We start from the raw sequence: 26737 nt of genomic DNA, 5'->3' as shown, positions 1-26737 counted from the left end.
TTCCCCTGGTGGCTTTTCACAGCACTGCGCAGAATGTTCTGCACAGAGGCCCTTCACGAGAAGTCGTTTTCTACTTAAGCAGTTCTGGTCATCGGGAGATTCTCCAAGCAGATTCTCAGCCTCGTGGCCATGTTCGCGGCATCCCCATTGTTGTTGGCACCACGCATGATGCGGTCCTTCTAGACATTTCAAGGATCTTTTTCAAGGTTGCTCTGTCCAGAGAGACTTTTGAGTGACACCACGAAATCACTGATGGACTGGCTTTACATGCAAATATGCGTGTTAAACCTTAACCACTGAACAATGGCACATTGCGTGGGGCAGTAATGGTCCCTCAGAACAGAAGTAACTTTTTGCAAGGTTCTATCTTGCAGTTGGGTGAGCTTAACGAGATCCTGCAACATATGTCATGGGCAGTGAAAAAAAGGTTCAAGGTGTTCAATATACCAGGGCCACACATCTCCCTCTCCTCTTTTAAAATTACAGATGTTATCAAACATTGGCATGTCAAAGTTCTCTAGTGTTGGGCTCACCAGGCGAATGATGAACTCATGTGCGTAAAAATGGGTGTAAGAATGACGCACTTGAAGAAACCTGAATGCTTTTCTGTCGTCTCAACTTCTAAAGAGAGTATGCTGAAGCAGTACCAAGAGGCGGTCAGTAGCAGCTGCTATCGGTAGTTGCCCAAGGAACCTATGCCCAAATGCAGCACCTACCATGCAACCAGAGATCCACACAAAAACTGAGCAGACCTCGTGTCAATTCACTACTGTTCACAGTTTACAGGAAGCGCTGGATTGTGCCACTTAGCAGAATATAACCTAGCAGAACAGTTAAAACACAAACTGAAACATTAATGCCATTTATTTCCTTACCTTGATGATGCTTTGCAGTGCACATTGCACAGTGATGCGCTGTTTTTACCAACGACAGCATTGCTTTTGCAAGCACGTATGTCGTGCTTTATACTTTGTGTATATATAGAGGAATTTTTTAAATACAATTACGTTGATGTATCATTACAAAAGCACAGCTTGTTTGCTTGCTTTGTGATGTGGCAGTTAACATGCAGCGCAAGTCAATGCAAGAGGTCCATGCAAGGTAATCCTGCGGCATCAGCATTATTGTAGCTCTCTCCACAAGAAGTGGCATTTTTGTTGCATGAGTTTTCGCTTCTGTCCCCATTTGCACTATGTCTCAATTTGCAGCTTGGTTAATATGAGGGCAAATCATAAAGTCTTTGCTCCTATATTGTTTTAGCCATATTATGGTTGTAAATGCAAAGTCAGCATAGCCATTTCCAGTGGTGAAGCTTTCTTGGAACGGCCCAGTTTTAGCTGTAGGGATGTGCTAATATTCAAACTTCCGGAAAATAAATGTTAACGGTTTCGTTCACTTAAAATCAAATCAGAGAGCTTCTAAATCATGTGCGCAAACCCAGTTCTCACGAACCTTTCGAAAGGTTAACAGCCGTCACCACACCCCACACTATTTTAGACAAGGCAGCTCGATCACTGCGCACACTCTAGGAAGAGTTAAGCGTAAAAGTGTGAAGCGCATCTCCTTAAACCGTACTTCATAGAATGTAATGCACACCCAATTTTTGACAATTCTAAATAGAAATGCATCTGCATGTAATGTTGCAAGATCTTTCAAAACTATGGCCTGCCGCAATGTTGAAGATCAGAAGAAAAAAAAAAGGCAAGCACAATGCATTCTCATAGAAAATGAAATTTATTTTGCTGGCAGTTCCTTTCCTTCAGTGATCCAGCTTTGCTGTCTTTAAGATCGTGCGCCGTTTCAAGGGATGTTAATTTAACAAGCTCTGTCTACACGGAGCTGCTTGAGAACGCCTACAAGCTTGTCATTGAGATCCAGATATTTTCTAATTTTCGGCCTGTAGAAACTTTTCCTGGTCAACATGCAGCTGAAGATTTCCTTCCTTTCTTTGCACCACTCACGGACATGCAGAAGAGACGCAACGTAGCTGTCCTCAACGTGCGAAATAACTTTCCATTGATATGAGCTTTCATAATGAAAGGGGCACCTCACAATTTCCACTTCGCTGGGAACAAATTTGACACAAACAGAACGTAGTTCAGCACTAAGTGAGCCTGTGCAGGCTCGCTTTACAATGCATTCCATCGGTCACTACGTCTACCACTGGTGGTCGGCTGTTGCTAATGCCACGAATGTGGTTCCGGTTTCGTACTCGATTGACTTGTTTTGCGAAACATGCTTTTTGAATTATGTCTTGATACCGCGAAATCAGCCTGCGATATAAAATACATTAGTATCACCCACCACGAAATCAACCTGCAGTATAAAATACATTAGTATCACCCAAAAAACGGCAAAATATCAAGTTACGCAGGCTCGTAGCAATATGGCACATTACGTCACCCGCGTCACTATGTGACAGCTAGCAGCACAGTTTTGTTTTCATGTAGCGGACAGCGTGCTGCCGCCAGGTCTACGGGTTACCGCGCTAAAGGCATTTTTTTTTCTTTTTCGTCATGTTTTGCACTACATTTTAGCACAAAAGCGTTACTTGGCCAGGTTTGCGAAAGCGCGCACTCGTCCGGTATCTGCAAAAGCTGTGTGCGGGAAACATGTGACCTCTCCGACCGGAGCTGTCGCCAGCGCCAACAGCTGCCACAGAAACCACTTGCAGCCAAGGAGTAAAAGAGAGAAATCCGTGCAGCAGATGAGGAACTTCCTACTCGAATGGTGTGCGCCCTTGTCCACCACAACATTTGGGCCTCCGCAGAAGTTGGAGGAGAAGTTAAGGAAATAGCATTTTTGCCTTTCACATGTAAAGTGTTGTCGACACCACTTTGGTTGCACCGAATCATGTAAATAAACACAATTAGGCATCTGCGTTGCCTCATTCTTTATAAGAAAACCGGGAACACGACTTAGCAGCACCCCTCCAGCGCTTCACCAACCAAGCCGATGATAGGAACATGAAAACGCTTTCATGTTCCCATCTCATAAGAATATGCTTAGGGATCCTCTGCAACCTTTCTTTTTCCTTGTAATTTCACATATTCAAAAAATATTTGAGAAATATTAAAAAATTATTCAATTCGATTCACACTCCAACTTTAATATTCGAATTCGCTTCGCACCCAAAATTTTACTTTTACACAGCTCTACTTATCTGCCAGTAGCTCTGCGGCATAGCACTGCTGTCAGTTGTTGAAGATGGTGGTTGTGCTTCACACTTCCATGGCGTACAAGTAACGAAGTGATTCATATTCTGTGGAGCAAAAGACAAATTCCGTTCAAAATCCAGAGAAAAATGCAGTCCACATATGGGGAATGCTTTCGGTCCAGTCCACTGAAAAGCTCCTGGCAAGACGAAAGAAGAATTTTAAGAGCTTGTTTTTCTTTGTTAGACACAACATTAATGAGAACTAACAGACAATAAAGCCAAAGAAAGTATGGGGGATGTTATTTGTAGTAATTTTGTTGTAAATTAGAAGAAAGTAAAGTGGATAAAAAGATAACTTGCCGCCAGCAGGGACCGAACCTGCAACCTTTGAATAATGCATCCGATGCTCTACCAATTGAGCTGACAGCGATTCACGTGCACCAGAGAAGCCAAGACAGCAATTCGATGGTTCCACAGTCAACTGGACAAATTCGACCACAGGGGCATCCCAAATTCGGTGCTGCAAAGGGACAGATGTCTGAATTGGTGTGGGGACTATGTGGAAAAATAGTGTAAGGTAGGTAAATATGTACATTTGTAAACCTGTATGTACCTTATTTTGGCTAATAAAAAATGTAGCGGACAGCGTGATTCCTACTCGAATGGTGTGCGCCCTTGTCCACCACAACATTTGGGCCTCCGCAGAAGTTGGAGGAGGAGAAGTTAAGGAAATAGCATTTTTGCCTTTCACATGAGGATGAGTCAAGAAAGTCTTGACTCATCCTCATAAGTTGTTGACATTTTAATTGTTCATTATATATGATTAATGTAATCTTCAAAATAAAATTCAGTCACTGTAATTTTAGTTTAAGTAATATTTACTTATTTTTAAGGTTATGTACTAGTTTGTTTCATTTTCTAGGCTCATGTGATGTTTTACAGTGATTTAGATAGTTTGTCACTGTGCTAATGTTAATGCGGCACATGCAAAAGAAAAGGCGTTCTTCCTTCTCCAGAAATTGCTCCAAAACAACAAAAGCTACTTTCATCATTGTCTTCACCATATGAAAGTGAACCGAGCTGCCATTACATTGGTCATTCGTGCTCCATATGCTGTTTTGGGTTTTCTTGCATTACTGCCTGGTGGAGGTTCCAATGCAGGAGTGCAAGAGCTTTTGCAATTGTGCCAATTTGATACAATTCCTTATTTTTGCACCAAGCTGAGCCAAACCGTGAAATTTGTTGAAATTGCGCCACTCTGCACCAAAATGCCTGACAAGCCTCAAAATTTTCTCAGTTACGCCAGTTTTAGTAAGAAATGGAGGCCACCTTGGCCACCAGTAGTTTGGGCATCATCATCTAATTCAATTCAGAAGCACAGACCCTAACCCTAACCCCACCGCGAAACAAAACAAGAAAGGACATTGGTTCTAAAATTTCCTGGCATGGTTCTGCCGCGTACAGAACGTTTTTTGCACCACTTTTGACACAGTACGCTGGTGCTTTGGGAAAAAGCGTGCTAAGATTTAGAAGGGCCTATACGTACTAGCTGTCACGGGAAACAGCACATTTTGTTCATTAATTACTCATGCATGCACGTGCTGTGTAATTACGAGCACAAGTATGATCGCTGACGTCTAAAAAAAGTTCTTGGCAATCCTTCAGAGCTGGGTATGACGTTTCTGCAGCCCTGAGAAACAGTAAACAGAAACATATGCCAGTTTTCTTTTTTTTTTGCCACGCCCACTCGCTTCTGCTTTATGAATCTCCCGAATGTTGAGGTCGCCAGGTTGGCAGGTCCGCACTAGCATTTGCAGCGCCTATCAAATCATTTGACAGGCACTGCGAATGCTAACGCGGACTTCGTCATTGTTTGCACTGTGGGGTGGTTAACACACTGCTTTTACTGAAACAGCAATGCTCACGTGCGCTGTGCACGAATTTGCTGATGTTGAGTAGTTTGTACATATTTTTGTTTTCTTTTCTAAAAGTAAGCCTTCTTTGTTATACTGTTCCAAATCTGAGATTTCTTGCTAAAAAATGGAGTTCTTTTTTTTTTTTCATAACCTGCTCCAATTTTGCATTTTCGTGCTCCAAAAGCAACATTTTGCTGCTCCAAAAATTGCTCCAAATCGTATTTCAGCTGTTGCACCTCTGCCAATGTAATGCTGCTGTGCAGCTTTTTTTCTTGTGCTGCTTGTGTGCTATTACTTCTCATACTGTAGCATTGACATTCTACTGGAGGCTCCCAGATCAAAAGCTATGGAATGTTCGATCAGGCATAACTTGGTGTAGTTGCTGACTGTGGCACTTTAGAGATACCTTGTACATGCTTACTCAGCCGCTGGATTTTAGGAGGAAGGTAGAAGCAAAAAGGTTTGCAACTGCTGGCTAATTATTTTATATTAGTGGGGACCCTCCTAGCTGTCTTGCACGATCAAAGAGGAGATACAGTGGTTGTAATTAAAGTGTTTTTGCATGACCCAAACCACAGTTATCCTGGACAGACTTTGCATATTTGAAGCTGGGATATCTCTGGATGTTTGCACCGCAGCTTTCGTTTGGTCTCACATCTATGAAGTTCTGCAATATATAATATTTATCACATTAAGTGCAGTGAAGGTGCAAAGGCTTGTAGCTAGTCGAAATTGTAAAGACGGGTTTATGGCATGACATGCGCACAAGGAAATGCGTTATCTTAAAAAATTGACTAATCTAGCCTGGTAATTTTTATTCAGAAGGCTGTGTTGATATGCATGAAGCTGGATCTGCAATATTTGTTAACTACTGCTATATTGAGACAATACAGCATATAGATGTACATTTGACACTGTCGCAAAGGCGCTTATAGCTGCTCCAAATCAGCTCTTTGCTCGTGCCAGCATCAGCATTGAGAGGCCAACTGCCTGAACCATTACTGTTTGGGCCAAGTGGTCACATGGGACTCAAAGAATGAAAACGAAATCTCCATATGGATAAAAATGAGTGAGTGCTCAGAAGCAACACTTTTAACCATGTATGGTAGCTTACCATTGCTGCTGAAAAGGAAAGCATACATTAATGCTAATCTGTGGGGCCAAAACTTAAAGGGGCCCTGCAACACTTTTCCAAGTAACCATTGAATGGCTTCATCAAAGGAGTTTATTGCTTCATGAATCGACCGCCACAAAAATTTTTAGAATCTGTCAAGTACGAGCGGAGTTAGATATTTGTTTCACGCTGTAATTGCTTTCTCTCTTCTCTCATCCCGACGAGCACGCTGGAAGCAAAGCAGGGAGGGATGGCACAGGCATAGGCATGTGCAGGGTTCCCCATCAGGGGGAGCGAAGGTTCATCGCAGCGCCCCCCCTCCTACTAAGCTAATGTATGAGGCAGGTTTCGCCCCCCCCCCCCCTTCCCCAGTGCGCACGCCTATGGGCACAGGGGAAAGAAGTTACGTCATGCGCGCGTCATCACCTTGAGCACTTTTTCTTTTTTTTTTCTTCGAATGCGCGGCTTACTTTCAGTGTGATCGCGAGCGCGTGCACGGGCGCGTGGTGGCCTCGGTAACTATGCAGCTCACGATGCTCAGGTCAGCCAACGGCTGTGAATTTGGGTATATGGCATTATTTGTAGAAAGAGGGAACGATTTCTAGCAGACTTTGAGAATTAATTGTAAATTCCAGGCCGCGTTGCTGCGCTACAATGTTTGGCTCGCATGTTCTCAGGAGCCTTGACTACCGATTGGCAGCATTTTTTGATCATGCTGAAAAAGTGTTGCTTTAAGTGAAAACAAAGAACCATGCAAGAAGTGATGGAATGTAGCTATAAGTCCAATGCTAAGGGACTGGAAGCACGTAATATGGATTAGAGAGCAAACACAAGTAGCTGGTAATGTAGTTGATGTAAACAGGAAGAATTTTATAGTTGGATTAAGCATGTAATGCATAAGGTAGTTGTGTATTAAAGGGACACTAAAGGCAAATAACAATTTATGTCAGAGGGAAAGCTCAGTGTATGACAACGTCTAAAACGGCAATATTATCAACAGCAGTGACCTACTTACCGAGAAATTAAGCTAAATGTATCACACGACGTGCGCCACGAGTGGGACATTTTGGAAATGATCCTGATGACATAAGAGCGTCCGACTACAATTCATCACTAGTAATCAAAGTAGCTGCAATAAAAAAAAGAACCTTCCGTGCATCAAGAGACGTAATAAAATGCTGCTTGTTCGTTTCTGTTTTATTCATGGAAAAAAGAACCTCTTTGGCGTTGCCATCTGGAACAGCGCGCGTGGTTCAAAAGTTCCGTTTTCGCCGAACTGCACTTCGCCCGGCGCCCTGCCTCGCTCACGCGGTCGCATCTCGGTGGTAGTTTCGGTATCGCGTACTGCCGCGTGTGTTTTGCACGCTTGTGAAAGTCGCTCTGACAGAAAGTTCGACAAAATTCCGCATGCATGTGATGTTGCTGGATGTCTGAATGGTGCACGCCGCCGCACAGTAAAGGCGGGCAACGTTGGGCACGGCACCAGTGACGTGAGAAAGGCAGCTTTCAGGCGGGTGATTTAAAATGCGCTAATGTGATGCGTACCACTAAAATGTGATTTTATTTCAAAATAAGCACTTCCTTGGCACAAAAGTAGCACTACGAGGTTTCTGGGCCACTATTTCAACAATCAACGTCGACTTAATATTTGCCTTTAGTGTCCCTTTAAGGGGAGTGCAGGGCAAAAGAATTACAATTTTCAAAACAAAAAAACGTGTTTCATGTTTATTGCTGTTTTAAGTTTTTGAACTGTTCCATTGCAAAGGTGCTAGCAAAATTTCACCATGGCATGAGCATCAATAACGCAAGAATTTGTATAATTAAATGGGTTGGTGGTGCCTCAGGTAAAGGAAATGTGGCCACTGTTCTGGAAGTCTGTTTCGCATGAGAAATGGCTTAGCATGAAATTACTATCATCTCAATAAAGGCTGCATTTTCTTTTCTCTTTATAAGCTCAAGCAGCAACATAAAGGATGTGATATGCCATGATAAAAGATGAAGAATTGAAAAGCTACAAATTGTGGGCTGTGACTGTAAAGGAAACATTGTTCAAAGTTTTGCTCAAACATTGCCCTTTTTTTCTTGTCCCTGAAAGAAAAGGTATGTATGATAGACGATGATTCTTGTTTGGGTAAAAAATAAGCTGTCTGAGAAAACCTTGCAATCTTGGGACCTATCTTCTCCCCAAATAATAGTCATCATTTGTCTTGTGTGCTTTTCCTTTCATTAATGCTGTGCACTAGGTACTTCCAGGCTACAATCAAAATATGCATTACCAATATGACTATGTATTTTTTACAAAAAGAAGATTGGTAGGGACAGACTTTTCAAGAAGGTAACCACAAGACAGATGGCAATTATTGTTTGAGAACAAGATAAGCCCTCGGACAAGCTAAGGCACGGGCGCAAGCTTGTTGTTTCTTTTTAAATGTACACACTAATAAAAAGAAGAAAAAAACATATTTAGGGCGTATTTCTGCTACACAACAATAATTGTCTTCTAGCTTGCTTTTGTTTCCATTCTCATACTGTGCACTCTCTACTTCCCAATGAAGAATGTTATGTCACACCCCTAGAGTGCACACCATTTGTGACCAAAATGTACCGGGCGCACAGTGATAATGCAAGAAAAGCGTTCAAGATGACAATTATTGTTGTGTGGTAGGAGGATGCCCCAAATACACCATTTCTTTTTAAAGTGTAGCCATGTGAGCATTTACAAAGCATAAAATGAATTATGTTTAGATATGTGTTGGCCAGCGCCTCTCATAGCCAGCTGCCGCCTCGAGCAAAGATCACGTGCCACATGATGCCCTCTGGCAAAAAGAGTGTTCTACACTTGCCGCCTTGGCCACAAGCAGCATTGGCTAACACTTTCAGGGATTACACATACAAAAATGACCAACAGAGTGGACGGGGCAGCACCTTCCATCATAGCTCAATTTGTAGAGCATCGGATGCATAATTCGAAGGTTGTGGGATCAGATCCCACCGACGGAAAGGGTGATCTTTTTGTCCGCTTAAGCTGACTTCAATTTACGTCATTAATACTACACTACAGTTAAAGACAACAATTAATGTCTCCTACACTTTCCCTGGCCTAATTGTATGTTGTATTAATTTAATTTGTGAACTATGCGCTTACGCGTTGGTGGTATTGAAAAGGGACAGTTTTGCCTCTTGAAGAATAGGCTCCGTAGAATCTGTGAATGGCATTGAACATAGCTACCAGCATGTATACAATTTTCTCTACATATGGGTCTGCAAGAAGCCTAACTTGCTTCTGCTGCTTCAAATTTTTTAATGGCCTTTGCAATTATTTTGGCACTATTGGCTGCAGCAGATTTTTTTTTTTCCATTCCTCTTACTAAAGAGTCAGTAAGTATGTATTGAATGCAAAGATTTTAGACTTGAGTTGAAGTAAAGATTTATGTGATCATTAAAAAAATATTTCACATTTTCATGTGCGTTTTTATTTTATTTTTTGTTTTGCTTGCAGTAGTAATGGGCCTCAGGAGCAATTGATGTGCCTTTTGATAATGAATAAAATTATTTATTTGAAGTTTGGTACTGTGTTAAAGTTTTGTAATATTGCCTCGTGCGCCTTTGCATGGTGAGCAGTTGTATATCACGAACAGTAAAGATTACCCTAGCATAATGAGTCAAAGGCTAAATTTAAGTAAGAATAACCAGAAGCACAACAGATGCAATGCCAACATAAACGGTAAGCATTGCACTATTGGCACTTCATTGTGATGACATACATTGTGTGCCTAAAGAGCAGGGGTGGTTTTTTTTTTAATTTTGCTTTAAGTTGGGCAGTATATACATTGCTTCTATTACAGTTATTTTGTCTAACTGGCTTTCAGTTATTAATGGCCAGAAAAATGTCTCAGAGCACCTTTGAAGCATTCTGTTACAAAAGCATATTCAACTTCAAAAATTCCATGTTAATTGTAGCGGGTGTAGATGGCAGTCATGGTAATTTCACTCCAGTGCTCGCCTTCCAGCTGTTATATCACAGGAATTATGCCTTTTGTTGTGCTTGTTTTTTAATTATGTTAAGAATTTTGTAGATTAGCGTTGACTTTCTTTTGCTCCTTATTTATTACAGTGGTCATAAGGCAAGTATTTGTTTTGACCTTTCCTGCACCTAATTTATCACAGTGGTCATAAGGCAAGTATTTCTTTGGTGTTGCATGTAAGTAATGACAGTTGCTGATAACGTGAAGTGGAGGCACCTGCTTTTACTGTATTGGGCATAATATAAGTGAAGTGTGTTTTCTTTAGGTCGCAGGATCAGAGCCAAGTGTCCACGAAGAAGTGATTGGCTACATTGACCTGAACAACTCTGGCTTGCAGCTTGTCGGGGGCGACACTTTCTACCTCCAAACTGAAGCACTTAGGGAACACATCCTAATGTCCGAGCACGGGAAGGAAGTGCAACCTATAATTGTTGTCGTAGAAGAAAACTCTGAAAATGTTGTTGTTCAGGCATTTTCTAGAGATTCTGAGGCAGTGGGAGACGAGGCAGCCTTCACAGTGAATCAGTTGGATAATGCCATCTCGGCTGCCCTTCCAGAGCAGCTCACTGGTGTAGAAACAATTAGAACTTCTGCAGGACAGCAACTTCTAATACTGTCTGAAGATGCTAATGGGAAGCTTGTAAGCATGGAAGGCGCACCGGTGGAACATTCTGCTGCTGTTCTTGACACTGGGCCTTCATGCCAGGAGGTTTCAAAGGGTCATGTAGATGGGCAGTGTGTTGCATCACCTGAAAGCAGCCAGATGGAGTTACAGCAAGAATGTAAAGAGTTGTCAGAGGAAAATGGCAGTGGTGTAGTAAATGCAATTCCTGATAATGTACATGTTCCTGAAGAAAGCACAGAATGCAAATATGAAAGTAAGCCTCATGCAGCTGCACCAGTAGGTGTGAACAAGTCTAGTAAGACGAGTAGCTCTGATGTGCCAGTCACCTTGGGTCAGGGCGACAGTTCAGAATGTCGAGAAAAGCCACCTTCACAGAGCAGGGAACCAATGCAAGTCACAGAAGAAAAGAATGGAATAGTGGACATTAATGTCGGTGATAATCATTCAAGTGACATGACTGTGCCATTGGTGCAGTCCATAAAACCTGGTACAGAGGTCAACCTGAACATGTCCGAAATGCCATTAGCGCCACCCGTTGTTGGTGGGAAGTTGGACACCGCTGATGTGCTTGATGCAGGCATGCATACCAAGGAAGATGCCCTATGTGCTGTACGGGACTCTAAGAGTACTGAGACTGCAGACAACACCCTTGAAGTTTCTGAATGTCAAGGTCAAGGTACAAGGGCACAAACTATGGATGGTGTGTGTGCATCTCAAACTTCAAGCAACCATTTTATCACTGGCACTACAACAAATCCATTGCTTGGAAAGAAAAGTGATAAATCTCTTCCAGTGGTAGCTGAGCACAGTGAAGTCCCATCAAAAGAATCCCTCGACGAAGGCCAAAACATGGAAGTGTGCAGCAAAACAGCTAGTCAAAGTGCCAATGTCGAACAGCAAAATGAACCTTTGAGTCAAAGCATTAGATGCAGCAGTGATTGCTCTACTGTGACTGGACCACTGCATAAAAGCCTGGACCCAGAGGCCAGCAAGCATTCTGTTATATTGAGGGCTGATGCAGCAGGTCTTGTCAAAAGCAGGGCGGGACATCCACCTCAATGTCATACTAAAGGAAATGCCTCAATAAAAAATGTGTCGATATTAAAGCCACAGACCAGCTCTACATTTGCATCTTCCAAATCAGAAGCTAGTAGCATGGCCCTTCACCAAGAACAAGAAAGCTTGGAAGAGAAGGAAGGAAGAAAGTCTACACGTTACTGTACTGTAGAGGATGAGAAAAGTGCATCTCTTCTGGTCAGCACAAGTGTAGAAAAAACCCTAGAGTCCAAAGACGAGCCTGCAGATTTCAATATTGAATCTCTGCCTGCAGCTCCAGAGGAACTGTCTCAAACCAGTTGCAGTGATGTTGCACACAATATTGATGAACCTGAAGAAGAAAGTACCTCAGCTAAACACTATTGTGCACATGAAAAGACAAAAGACCCAGGACAAAAATCGCGCAAAGGTGAAACATTGAAAGTTCTACCAGCTGCTAGTATTTTAAGTAATAACGTAATTACTGACAATGAAAAAGCAAAATCTCAATCGACTGAGAAAGATAACCCAGTAACAGAACTTAATATGTTGAAAGAAAATTCTGAATCAACATTAGATCATCAGACAAAATCTATCCAGAAAGAGGAGGCATTCCAGTCAAGTGAAGTGAAGGCATTGCGTGAAATGCCAAAGAAACAAAGTGACAAAATGACATTGATTCCCGTAACAAGCAGTTATGCAGAAAGCAAATTGCAGGGCTCTCCACATAATCAAAATCTTAAAGCCTCCCAGAAGAGAGAGTCTGAAAGTATCCAAGAAGCACCATCAGATGCAACTTTACTAGCTGTCCAAGGCAGCCGACCTGATACAACTACGGAACATTGTGTAGTTCAACCACAAGCATCATCAGAAACAGACACTGAAGAAAACAAGTTACAGGAAGAAACCACTGATGTACTTCTTGGCAAGCCTGCTGATAACACAGAGATGCACATTTCTAAGTGCCATCATAGCAAGAACGTTTTTGAGCATTGTGCTCAACATGATGACATTGGAGGACTTCAAGAATTGCATGACGATGAGCATCTAGGCAAGGATGCATGTGAAAAGACTGAAATAAGAGCGAAAGCCTTCAACCAAGACATTCAGGAACAAGTAGGAGGTCAAACTAGTGTCACAGATACGGGCATTACGAATGTGCCAGAGATTTATGCTTCACTTAGAGCTTCACTTAAAAAGGGTGGAAGAAAAAGCAGTGCTAAAGGCCCTCCTACTGATAAACTTCTTGCTGCACTTGACCTGGTACCCCGTCCACCTGATGACTCAACACAATCATGTTCACCATTTGAAGAGCAAGATGTGACAGCTAAAGAGCCATGTCGAGCATCTGCAACTTCCGATTTGGGAGAAGGAGAAACCAAACCTGAAAATGAATGCCTAGATGAGCATGAAGATGACACTGCCAGTAAAAAGCGTTGGAGCCTTCGTACACCAACAAAACCAAGAAAGAGAGTCATCATCCCAGATAGTGATGATGAAGATTTTGAGGCCTACGTTAGTGAAGATGTTCAATCTGCAACACAAAAGAGCAAGTCAGAAGAGGCATTTGATGTTCTTTTAGATTTCTTCAAGAAAGAGCAAGCTCAGAAAGCCGCCGTGGAAACTGCAGCAACGAGAAAGAGAAGTGCAAAAAAAGTTGGCCGTCCGCCATCGAAAAGTTCATCTGTACGTATCCCATTCGAAAAAGAGTCTACTGTCAAGACAGCCAAAGCAAAAGATGTAGTAAAGCCCACAGCAAGAAAAAGCCAACCTGTGCACACACCTTGCACAACCAGCCAAGCGACTGCTGTAAAGCAAGCTCGAAAGCGACGCTCAGAGCCAGTGAAAGTTGTGCCTCATAAAAAGAGTGTAGGTGATGGTGCTGGTAGCCGGATTCCCTCTATGAGTGATACATTTGCTGGTGACATCAGAATTCGCTGCCAGAAGCCAAATTCCTCAATGGATAAGATGACATCACGGTATCACTGCTCCAAATGTGGCTTCCGCTCAGCTCGCATGGAGAATATTGTGAGGCACCATAAGCAGGACTGCCCATACTCTAAACAACAACCTGCTTGGGATTCCAAGGCCCTGAAAAGTACAAGCACTGCTCTTGCATGAATCTATTACCACTGTCATGTGCACTGCTGGCTGCTGCACTCAGTCAGTTAATTTGATCGTCATATTTTCTATCGCCAGTATCATTGTTCTTAATTGGAAAAAAGAATGGTACATTAAAAGCACAAAAAAATTTGCTCTGTGTACAGCACAATTTTGTAAATTGTGACCACATGGATCTAAATAAAGTTCCGTTTTCACATAGTTTTGCAGAACTCTTTCATATAATAAGGCCCACAGTAGGCTGCTAAGTGAGCCTTGTGTTCATTTTAATTTTCTTTGTATTTAGGAACAAAAGCAAGGGATGTAATAGTTGTGTTTGAACGGCTGTGTATTTTTATTTGTATGCTTGTGTTTATTTGCAGTTTTAAACTGTGTGCCAGTGCTGCTGCAAAAACACTTGTGTGCTGTTACAGGGCACATGTTCTTTTATCTACCAGTGGCAGTACTATGCACCTGAAAAATCTTTACCAAGTTGTTTGGCCGTAAAATCCGGTGATGTGACTGTATCATGGCACCTACTGCTGCAGCTGGTGCAAACGAAATGACCAAACATGCCATGTGTTATCATGGTTTTTAGTATAGATAATTATGCATATCATTTCTCCTACATTTCTGGTCCTATGCGGTAGATATAAACTAGCACACATTGTAGTCTATAGAACATTGTTTCTTTTGTCAAGACATTTGCATGTGTTCAAACATGTTCATCCTAAGGGCACCTGTGCAATCTTTGTTTATGTGAAATCCTCCCTTATTGAAATAGCCACTGAAAGCTGCCTGCACTCATTCACCAGCAAAAAGGGCATTTTTCAGCACTGATTCTTAGTGTTGATGGTAGTGGAGCAGTGTCAGAGGAATGATGTTTTTCTCCTCCTCCTGCCTGTCTTAAAAATGATTTGCAATGCTGACATTTTGATGAGACAGTGCAATAGCAGGTGAGATCACAATTTCCGTATTCGACTGTGTCCCACTGTTGGTATACCCCTTATCACCTTGGAAGTAATAACGATAAAGTAAAATGTCAAAATATCCGACGTCAGCCTAATTTTATCAATATACAAGCTTAGCATATGCAAAAAAAAAGTAGTGAATCCAAAATCAAAATGACGATTTGGTTGTCAAAAGGAGGCTATTGGGTGCATTGTGCTTGTTTGTTTTCATATGTGTCAATAAATGCTGATGACTGGTTGTATGATTTTGGTACCTCGCTTTTTTTTCGCCACTCCATTTCCTTGGCTTGTCAATTTTTGTATGAGTAATGATTGGTGTGCTCATTTTTGTATTCAAGCAATTTTAGATTTTGCTTATGCTACCTTTTTTTTCTATTTGATACAGTTTAAACTTGATTTAACGAAGAGATTATCATGCTCAGATTATTTCATAAAATCGGTTAGTTCGCAAAATTGAGAAAGGGATTTATCGGTCCTTCGAAATCTAAAATTGTAACTTACTGATGCCCAAAAGCTACCACGGCATTGTTTTTGCATCCAATACACGCCTGTGCGTATAAAAAGTCCACAGGGGTGGCCTGGACAAGGAGCCTCTCATGTCACCCAGACATAGGGGGCACCGTGTCTTGGTCATGCAGGCCAAGTAGATGGTCACGTGAAACTATGACAGGCTACCGATATGCGAAGACGTGGAGAAAGAATGCAGTGATTGTGTGAGCAGGCAGAGCGAGAAAGTTGCGGGGAGATGATTAGTGTTATGTATTGCATAAACCGTGAAAGAACGAAAGCAACCACTTGTGCACCAGCTTGTAGATCGGAGTGCTATGGACTACCGAGTCTGTTACGTGCATGGGCGCGGCATGCAGCCTCGTCCAAACAAAGCTAGCACCGTGACTGGGGCAGCTAGATGTTTTAACACGATGGCGTTAGCGCACACATTCGAAAAAAAAGTCGTCTCTGTCAAAATTATAAGGAAATCACTGCTTTTTTACTCAGTTATTTCAGGAACTACTTTGTTAAATTAGGTTTGGTGGCCAAGTTGGTTGATTAATACGGGTTGATGACAACACTATGCCCTATGGGTATTTGCCAGGGAATGGAAATTTCTTCGCTAGATTGAGAACATCATAAAATTGGGTTTCGTTAGATCAAGTTTTAACTGTATCTTTGTTTCCTGCTGTTATTGTTTTACTTGATTTATAAAAGCTTTAAGGTGCCTACAGGTAATAATAGCAAAAGGGTCACTTTACATTGTAGAACTCTCTTACGTTGTAATGAACTCTGTTTCACCATCTGGCAGTGTGCTGTATTCCTGAATGAGGTGTATGTGTATTCAGAGGCTCTACAATAGATGTGTCAACTGTGAAGTTGAGTGCTGTGTATTTGCTTCTTCTATCATTCACACACACACAAAAAAAATAAATGCTGAGGATATATTGTGTGAATTTTTTGTTGTCATTTCCTCATGAGGAATTTTCCTTGTCTATGCTTTTTTTTTTTTCCATGTCTTTGCATTGAGCACAGAACTTTGTCTGTTCATCTTTCATCTGCGTTTTGTCGCGCAGACCACCGCTTTTATCTTCACTCGCCATTGCTCTTATTGCATGAAAAACACTGAACCTTTTACACTAAAAATTGCCAGAAAAAGGGGCATTATTTGATACTAAAATTGCCCTTAAGTTGTAAATTCATAACCTTTAATACTGTAAGTACTTTTTAGTGTGCATAATTTTTTTTTGCAAATCAGTTCTGCGGAAACCCGCAAGGTGGCGGAAGGGTTAAGAAAGGGAAAATAGACAACCACCCGTTTGTAGCACAAAGCCACAAGGAAAACCATACGGATTTCTCAGAAATAAAGCCTCTTAGTTGCCGAAAAATTCGTCCTGGTCCGGGGATCGAACCCGGGACCAACGCCTATCCGGGGCGGTCGCTCTACCAATTGAGCTAACCAGGAAGCTAGCAATTGGCAGCGCGAGGGCGAATCCATCGACAACTCGAAGCATCTGGACACATATTGCAAATCAGTTCTGCGGAAACCCGCAAGGTGGCGGAAGGGTTAAGAAAGGGAAAATAGACAACCACCCGGTTGTAGCACAAAGCCACAAGGAGTCTGTTTTGTGGTTGTCTATTTTCCCTTTCATAATTTTTTTTTGTGCCAGAAATGAATGGAGAATTAGCATAAATGTTTGTCTCATTGGAGGGTTTTTCCAGTGTCCAGTGCACATTAAAATGGCACCATTGCTTAAGTGACAACATTATGTGCCAATTCTGAACATATGTTGCTTTGTCAATGACCTAAGGATGGAGTGTATAAATGTTTGAGTTGTTTTAGGTGACTTACAGTTGCTTCTTTGCTTTATTTATTTTTTTCATTGTGTGCATAAAGCCTCCGGTGATGGATGTTTATTGTGCTTGAAACACAATTGCACTGCTCTGAACACATTATGAATGGCCAGTACAAAAGGTCTTATGTTCTGTGTTGACTTCTCTCTCCAGCTTGTATAATAGATAAAGCTTGATGTATTTGTGTGGTATTGATCTTTGCTCTCCTCCTTTTCTTCAGCCTGATTCATCTGAGCAAGGGCTTGTAAAAAAAGTGTCTGAAGATTCTTGACTTTTTTATACAGTGGTAAAAACAGCAAGTGGCAGAAATACATGGGCTTTTGAAAGGTTGCTCTTGTTTGTTATTGAAACTGTCAGCTGGACATTAAGTGGTGGCTCACCATTGCAAGCAATTCTTGCTTTGTCTGTTTCTGTCCCAAACTCTTGTTCGCCTTGTACATAATGCAATATCTATGTTTTATGATCAACAGGAAGTTGGAGTTACACTTGCACACCATAGCAATTTCAGACTTCCTTTAGTGCAACTGGAAATAAACTCGTTTATGTCAAAACTGTGATGTGTGTGCACTTTTAATATTTTTATTTCTCTTGTGGCTGTTAAATGTGCCCGGGGTGTCCTGAACGAAAATAATAATTGTAGGTGTGAGAAAATTCTAGTAAAAAATTTAGATCTTTGAGCACTAGAATTTCAAGGCTTTCTCTTAAAAAAAAGCTTTCGGCAACACTTTTTTTTTTTTTTGCTTCAGTAAGGGTGCATGCTATTCAGAAACAAGTCACAAAAATTTCCACTTGACAGCTGAAGTAGTTACAGAAAAAATGTTCCTTTTCTGACGAAAAGCAGTGGTTTGGAGAAAACTCCACTTAGAGTTTCCGTCAAGTCAAATTAAATGCTTTTGCTGCATAATCTTCGTCATCATTCACTTCGGCCTGTCTTTTGAAGCCCTTTCGCTCACTTGCCTTGATTTTTCTTATTTTCTTGCTCTCGGCAGGCAGAGGCTTGAAAATCTGCCTTTCTTATCATATCCTGCTCCATCCTGCTTAGCGCAGCATCACCATAGACACCTGGTGTAACGCCAAGGGCCTCGAGGACTTTCCTTTCTGGCATTGTTGCCGTTTTGTAATAACTGACCGTATCATAAACAGCAGCTTTCACTGTGAATGCTCCAACAAATGTAGTTTTCGCGCTCCGGCACCAAATCAAGTTGTTAAGAGATACGTTGGTGCTCTGCGTGCGCCCAGATGGAAGCGCACATTATCCAGATGAGTCTGCACCCGCATCATCAAAAAGAAATCTCGCGAAGCGCTTCCAAACTTGGCAGCCCTTGCACTCACCCGCGGTGGCTCGGGTGTGTTGACGGTGCACTTTGATGTACTGGTTCCTACAGAATTTTCGCTTCTTGCGCGGATTTGGTGAAAACCGAGGCATTGATGCGTCCTCAGCGCGTTTGTGACGCAGATCACAGCTGCGAGCCTTCCCAAATGGCGCGCAGCCCCCTTCGGCCCTGGACTGAAGATATGCTACTGTTCTAAATGATTATACATATAAATACACTTGCGCGCCCTTACATTCACAAAAAAGCAAACGCTACAACGCTTACAACAACTCGTGCCGTAAATAGGTGCAGGCGCGTTTGGCGCCATTTTTAAATGCCCTCTGTTGCACACATGAAGGCGCCACTTCGTGGAAACACTTGTCAAGAATGCTGGAATGCCATGCCATTGAAATTGAATAATCGCATTTTCATTCGATTTTGCCCTCCATCTCTCCTTAAAGGGCCCCTAAACCACCCAGAGGTCGAAATTTAGTTGTGTTATTGCGGTTGTACACGAGTCTACAACGAACACGTGGCCGTGAGAATTTTTCGGAATGGTGCCGTAATAACGGATTTACATGCGATTGGAGATTTAAATGAGGCTCTCGCTCGTTTCACTCTTTCCTTCGTTACGCTCCATTCGTTGGCTTGTCTCTCCTCCCGACCAAGTGTTCCGCCTCGCCGCGCGAGGATAAGCAGGAAACGCGCGTACCTGCAGGCAGACAAACAGGTTCTTTCTGCTGCTGACATTGACCAGATTCTACTAATGACGTCACAACAACTCTGGGGGTACCGAAAGGCCCAAAGACGGTGGGCCCGTGCGCCCCCCCCCCTCCCCGGTTTTTTTTTTTTTTTTTTTCTATGGCATACAGAGCCCAAAAGGACACTTGACCACATCTGCCTACCCGGCCCCCACTTCAAATCAAGGAGGTGCCCCCCATCCCTCGAAAAAAATTTCTGCCTACGCCCCTGCGATGCGCGCGCTTGCATGAAATGTTAAAACAATATCGGACGTGGTTTAGGGTCCCTTTAACATTGACTGGTGCACATGGGAGGCTTTTCATTATAAAACGGAAAATGACATGTTCACCTTCCCGTGCTATCCCTTAAAGGGCCCCTGACAGCCGATTACTTGTTTGTGACATTTATGTTGTAATAAGTAGGTCGATGTCTTGTAATCACGGAATGACACCGCAAATGCTCCTACGTGATGTCTAAATAATCCTAGCAGCGTTAATTGTGCTCATTTTTCGTGTAGGTTCAAAACGCGCGCCGAAAGAGGATAAGAAACTAGCGCCGCGCCGCGGCGGTCGCGCCTCGGGGCACGCGTGATGACGTGCGCTCAGTATTGGGTGACGTCAGCCACGCGCTTGTTGAACTGTCAGTTGGAGAACAAACACGGAGAGCTCACGCTTCCTGCCGACACGTAGCGAAGAAGGAGAAGGTGGGAAAGCAAACATGCTTCGCAATATACCACAGTGCATGCACCGCGCATATTTCTGTCTGTGACGTCGACAACACTTGCTTTACCTCTGCAACGTCACAAGGGGCCTACGTCTACGTCATACTAGTGGTTATGTTGATAGGAGTTCAAAATTCAGATGAGCACTCAGGCTTACTTTAAAACGAAATTAAAATATCTTAAAGGCAACGCTCGTCACTCATAATCGGTCAGAAGTGCGCCCGCATGCAGGACTATCAAACAACACAAGCATCTCGAGTTTCCAAATTCGGTGTCAGGGGTCCTTTAAATCGCTGCAGCGTAGCACATAAACTCGTATTTTTGCAGATATCCGGAAGTAAGTCAAGTCGGGCGCTTGCAGTTTGGTCTTCGTTTTTCTATTTTCTCCAATTTGGAAACGGTTCGTTTCAGTAGAAAATCACTCCGCAAGCACTGCTGTCACAGAGTCATGCTCCGGCCATGTTTTCATTCGTGTGGTGTTCCTGCGCACATATTTTGCTTGGTTATCGTACTATGTATTTTCCACATTCCAGCAGATTTGGTGCCGTTGAATGAGTTTGGATAGCAAATGACCACTTTGGTTAAGGCATCAGGGTAGAACACAAGGGAGCGATTAGGGTCTCTGAAGTTATTAAATAGGCAACTGTCTCGGAAAGGTTTGTGCATGGGTCTGAAGTAGCTTACTTACGTTGTGTTTCAGGTAATAAGAGGATGTGAACAGCTAGCATATACGCGTTCAGCTTTGTTAACAGAGCTCGTATTTGGGCGAGTTGGTTAAGCTTCATCTTGAGTGACAGCGCACGAACAACAAGGACAGAAGAACGTGAATGAAAGCCCGAGTCAGTGCTTTCCATGTTGCTTGCATTCGCCTGGCTTTGTTCGTATGTGTGTGTACATGCTTGCGCTGCATGGTCAAGTCTCCAACTCTCCGGAGAAATGCTGTGGTCCTCTCAGTTCTATGGGTATGACACTTATACGGTAAGTACATTTAAATGTCATTTCTCGTACACTCGTCATGCTCTTTGTCTATGTAGTTAATTAGAATAACAGACAAGAAAGCCAAAAAAAGTATAGAAGATGCTATTTGTAATAATCAGGGTGTCGGAACGAAATGTTTTTCGTTTCGGTTTTGGTTTCGTTCCACCGCAAAAAGTTCCGTTCCGTTTCTGTTCCGGAACGAACAAAAATGTTCCGTAACGGTTCGTGACGGTTTTTTTATGCAAAAATTTGAAGTTAAGGTAATCATAAAAAACACTGGATTTGTGATGTAGTTACTTACCCTCCTCTTAGGAGAGTGGGACAAGGGTATAACACGCTCTCCAGTGGAGCGGAAATAACTTTACCACGAATTCCTACCAACTTGCACAAAGCAGTATTAATTTCAAAGCCATAGTATTTATTTTCTCAAGAGACAAATACGACTTCTTTTAGTGGGCTCAATGCTTTGTGTCAAGGGAGTGAGCACGATCTCAGAAGCAGCACGTCATTGAGTGTAATCTCTGATGTCCGAGACCGCTGTTCTGATAAAAGGATCGCCAGGCCTGCGCGGAACACGCAGCACAGTCACAGCGAAAGCTGGAAGAGCGGACTTTGTAGCAACTAATAGAAGTGCCATGCAAGGTACCCACTACGCCATAAATCATCGTAATTTTTCTGAAGTAGCGAAGTTCCCACTATGCAATTTTTCGTCATTTTTCGGGGAATCGTGGTACCCGCTACACATCTGTAAGGCATTATGTGCACTTTGTGCTGTGGCTGATGATGATGAAGAATTATGGCTGAGCACTTTGCAGTGGGTGGGAAGCAGTGCTGCGGCGTGGGAACCTCCATTCCAATTCCATTCCCGGGAATTAGGACTTGCCGCAATTCCATTCCTTTCAATTCCTCGGAATGAAAAAGCTTAGCCCATTCCCACTCCGGGAATGGCCGGGCAGTTCAATTCCATTCCTTTCAATTCCTCGGAATGAAAAAGCTTAGCCCATTCCCACTCCGGGAATGGCCGGGCAGTTCAATTCCATTCTTGTAATTCCTCAACGTAGGAAAGGCATCTTGATAGTTTTATCGAGTTAAGAATGAACGCCCCATAAAGCTGATGCCATCAGATGCATTAAGAACTGCAAAAGTACGCAAAACACGTTACCAAGGTCGAGGGATAGTAGCTTGGTGACATATCTCGTGCAGTACAACCAGCCTACTAATTCCCATTGGGGCAGTTCTTCTGCTACCTATAGTATTTGCATGGTCGGCATGTTTGAACGAATGACGATGTTTTAATAATGGTTAAGCTGAAATGTGTTAATGCTATAAAATGACGACATAGCGTATTTTTATGGTGAAAAAAGTCTTGCTACGCGTCTGGAGCAGTCGTGAATATGGAGAAAACTAAGATTTGATTAATGGGGAACAAAACCCTCTAGATCTGCTGGTATTAGCTGGAACACTGCACCTCTCGGGCACCTTGTGCCTTTGCATCGAATACGGAACACTGGGCCGCACTGCTCGTCTGCACTGACGCTTGTCAAGCGCGCCTCGCAAGCATGCATGGATGGGGTGAGGAGAACTTTCTGTGTTCGCCTGTGCGCAGGTATGCAGTGTCTTCCTTGTCACAAAGGTTATTTACGTGTGTCAGGTACCAAACTGCTCGTGAGATAAAGATCAGGCTGTGCATAGAGTATTCGCCACTTTCGTGTGGGGTTATCAATGCGAACCAACGCGCAGGGGTAGTTTGTTTCTCCCTTCATATCTGCTCGGAAAATGCATTTGTTTGTACACTAACTTATGCCTCTGTTTGTAGTACGCGCGTTGCTTATAAATGTACCGTGCTTGCAATCAGCCAAACCATTTTAAAAATACTGCTTTTTGTTAAATTCGAGGCTCTGACTTACTAATGTTTGAAGTTTGAAAAACAGCACGTAGACGAAAACGTGCTCTATTTTCGGAAAAAAACGTAATTCCATTCCCATTCCATTCCGTGCAAAAAGAGCTTAATTCCATTCCCATTCCATTCCTCCAAGCGTTGTCCCCATTCCATTCGCATTCCATTCCGGGGTCGCGAAGATGTGGAATGATTTCGAAGTCATTTCAATTCTGGAGTGGCAACACTGGTGGGACGCATTAAACCGTACACTTTGCGTTATTAACATTGTGTGATGACTTGTTGTTATTTTACTCTTCTGGCATGCTATATTACATATGTTAACACGATTCCTTGCCCGACATGACGCCTGTATAGAGTATTTTTGCGAAGGAGTTACAAGCAGCAGCTTGGCACTGTGGTGAAAGACAGGGGCGTAGCCAGAAATTTTTTGCGGGGGGGGTTCAACCATACTTTATGTATGTTCGTGCGTGCGTTTGTATGTGTGCGTGCCTATATACGCAAGCAAAACAGAAAAATTTCGGGGGGGGGGGTTTGAACCCCCCCAACCCCCCCCCCCTTGGCTACGCCCCTGGTGAAAGACCCTACTGCTGCTTAGAGGGCGCGGGTTAATATCCCATCCGATCCTAGAAATTTGTTTCTCATTCAATTTTTTCTTGTTTCACGCGATAGCGGTCACGGACACCGGCGGCGGCGGAGAACTATGGCGCCAAAATCAGCTGTTGTGATCTCATAACAGCTTTCGCTGTAAGAAACTTCAGCGCCGACAACGCCCTCTCCACTTTGGTCTGCGGGACAGGCGCGCAAAAGTCCAGTTGCGTTAATATAAACATCTCTGGTTACCACTGTTTTCGTTTTTCGCACAATTTCAACATATCTGCTTTGGAATTCCTGCCTAAGGCATGCGCTAATACTGTACCCTGAGATATGCTCACATTGCACGAGCTCAGTTGTTCCGGATTGCGAAGTTTTCTCGTGAACCGAAAAACGATTGAAAAAATTTCGGTTTCACTCCGAAACGAAATAATATATAAATTCGGTTACGTTTTCGTTCCGGTCAAAAATATCGTGTTTTTTTTTTCGTTTTTGTTTTCGGTTTTCGTTCCGTTCTGACACACTGGTAATAATTATATAATTATGATGTAAATGTGAGGAAAGTAAAAGGGACGAAAAGATAACTTGCCGCTAGCAGGGACCGAACCTGCGACCTTCGAATAACGCGCCCGATGATCTACCACTGAGCTACGGATCCTCCCGTCCACTTTATGGGGTATATATGTGCATTTAAACCTGGGGGTGTTAGCGCTATGTAGTGTTAGGTGTGAAAAAAAAAAAAAGTCAGCTTCGCCGCAAGGGCAAAACAATGAATGCGATAGCAACAAATGGCGAAGTAAGGCTATAGCAGCTAACTCTCACCATCCAACCCGGTGTAAGGAAACAGCGGCCGTTTATCACTCCAATGTCGTGCTGTCTATCCCTCCATCGCAAACCGAGCGGTGAGAACAGCGCGTATACAAAGCTATGAGCCGTCTGCTGATGAAGCGCGTGCAACCGGGGCCGATCGAGGAATTTGCGGAGTGCGCCGGAGCCACGCAGCCGCCCCTCCTGTTTCCCACCCCCTCCGCATCGGCCTTTCGTGCATTGAAAGACGGCCGACGCCGGGGGCGTAGCCAGAAATTTTTTTCGGGGGGGGGGGGGGGTTCAACCATACTTTTTGTATGTTCGTGCGTGCGTTTGCATGTGCGCGTGTATATATACGCCAGCAAAACTGAAAAATTTCGGGGGGGGGGGTTGAACCCCCCCAACACCCCCCCCCCTGGCTACGCCCCTGGCCGACGCGCTTCCTCTCCGTGGCTGCGCTCGCACGCTTTCACGCGCGCATAGAAGATACGACGCTCGGGGCAATGTTATCGATTTGGACTTTATACAGAACGTCACGGCGGCGCCGACGGCAAAAATGCGTTGGGAGTGTCCATACAATTTCTATCGCTATAAAAAAAAAATCTATAACGGCAGTGCTATGTCGCGTCGCTTTAATTTTTTTTGTAACATGGTACGAGGTATACGTTTTTTTTTTACACAGATGCACTTTCGCGCAGGTCTGAATCTCGAACTGCAATATAGAAAATTGTGTAAAATGCATCATTTTTCTTAGCTCAAGTCGGACGTGGTAGCTCAGAAGGCAGGGTGTAAGCTGGAGCCCGCGTGTTCGATTCCCGGCCGCGGCGGTTGCATTTCGGTGGGTGGCCAAAATTATTCCGGAGTCCTCCACTACGGCGTGCCTCACACTCGTACCACCGTTTTGGCACGCAAAACTCTGGCAATAATAATCGTCATTATTTTTAACTGAGAATGCTTAGTTTTACAAGGACATTTTGCAACATCGTGCAAAGCGAATTTGAAATTCGCTCTCATAGCGTACAAGCAAAAGCGCAAATGACGTACAATCGGCGTGAGGAAAATGTTCATATCATATATAGTACTGCGATTTATGAGTATGGCCGCGGTTCGCCGAGCGTCTTTTCGTCTACTTGTCGAGGCAGGCCACCATATTCGAGCACATCGCTTGTGCTAGTCGACAGCAATACGTGCACGCATAGGCGTGCGCACGGGGGGGGGCGCAAAGTCTGCCCCATACATTAACTTAGGGACGGGGGCGCTGCGATGACCCCCCCCCCCCCCCGATGAGGAACCCTGCGCACGCCTATGCGTACACGCTAATAGCTAGACAAATTTCTGCAGTCACTCCGACGCATCCCGTTCACTGTATACGCTTCCTTATCCAGAATGCATATCATAGAGCATCTCTTACTCGAGCATTTCTGGCAACCATATTCATTACCGCTCATCACAGACAGCACAAGTGCGCCAGAAGGCCTCCTTTTCTTGAGGCGTGTTCACGACTGAGCGTCACCACACGTCGCACGACGACGCTAATTCGCGAAGGTGCGATGAAAAATGGCTCCCGGAAGTCTTCTCGTAGAGCGCGCGCTTTTCTTTTGAGATATATTAATGGAGACATCAAACGCGCGCGACGAGGAGGAGAGGTTGAAGAGAGGAAAAGACAGCGGTAGTCCAATGGGAAGGAGCAGGCGCGCAGCTCGAGCCGCGGAAAAGAAAAAAGACATGGCTAAGGCTGATCCCTCCGTCATATAGGAATCGGTATAACGGGAAAGGGAAATGTGTCTTCACAAAAGTAGTTTATTGTTTTTTTTGTGTGTATTGATATATGAGAGCTTGTGCAATGTCTCTTGGTGTTTGGCAGCTATAGCAACGTTTGACGTGGATGCACCCGTGCACGTTGACGCCTAGCGGCACGTCTCCATCGCGACGACTAACACCCATGATCATGATTTTAACCGTCGTGGTGAAGTTGTTAACGTATATCTGAACATATATCGTGAATTCCGCGCAAAGATGGTATCAGCAAGCACATAATAAACACTGGTACTCAATATGCACTTCTTCAAAGCGTCGTCAACTGAGGAGAGAAACGGCACGGTGTGCGCTCCCGAGTAGGGCAACCTACGCCTGTGCTCATGCATACACTACCACACTGCGCTTCAGCAACAAGGGAGGCAAAGGTTCGTAGCTTGAGCCGTGAACGCGCGAAGGCGTTCCACGTCCCGCTGGCCTCTGTCTCGCTCCACCAAAAGGCACGACATTCGCCGTCGACATCGTTGCCTTTCTAAGGCGCTTACTGCAACAGTTTTATTAGTCGGTGCTTTCGTACTCGAAGCAGCAGGTGACAGAGAAACACCGTTGGTGCATGTGGAAGCTGCACTATACTCGCACAACAAG

At 43.6% G+C, this 26737-nt stretch overlaps 1 protein-coding gene across 9 annotated transcripts in view; it reads left to right on the top strand.

Annotated features, from left to right (window-relative positions):
• Positions 1-16334, top strand: part of LOC119378948 (uncharacterized) — a 49036-nt gene extending 32702 nt beyond the window's left edge. For 7 of the 9 annotated variants that reach the window (XM_037648046.2, XM_037648050.2, XM_037648047.2 and 4 more), the window contains one exon: positions 10478-16334. In XM_037648046.2, coding sequence (XP_037503974.1) covers positions 10478-13993 — 3516 coding nt within the window. In that variant the 3' untranslated portion in view covers positions 13994-16334. The other 2 variants (XR_007414807.1, XR_005181079.2) reach the window with 2 other exon arrangements.
• Positions 16335-26737: the final 10403 nt, after the last annotated feature.

This window comes from Rhipicephalus sanguineus, chromosome 1 (genome assembly GCF_013339695.2).
Source record: "Rhipicephalus sanguineus isolate Rsan-2018 chromosome 1, BIME_Rsan_1.4, whole genome shotgun sequence".
Classification (NCBI taxonomy): Eukaryota; Metazoa; Arthropoda; class Arachnida; order Ixodida; family Ixodidae; genus Rhipicephalus; species Rhipicephalus sanguineus.
Note: the sequence above shows the minus strand (reverse complement) of the source record. Positions and strands in the feature narration are given on the sequence as shown.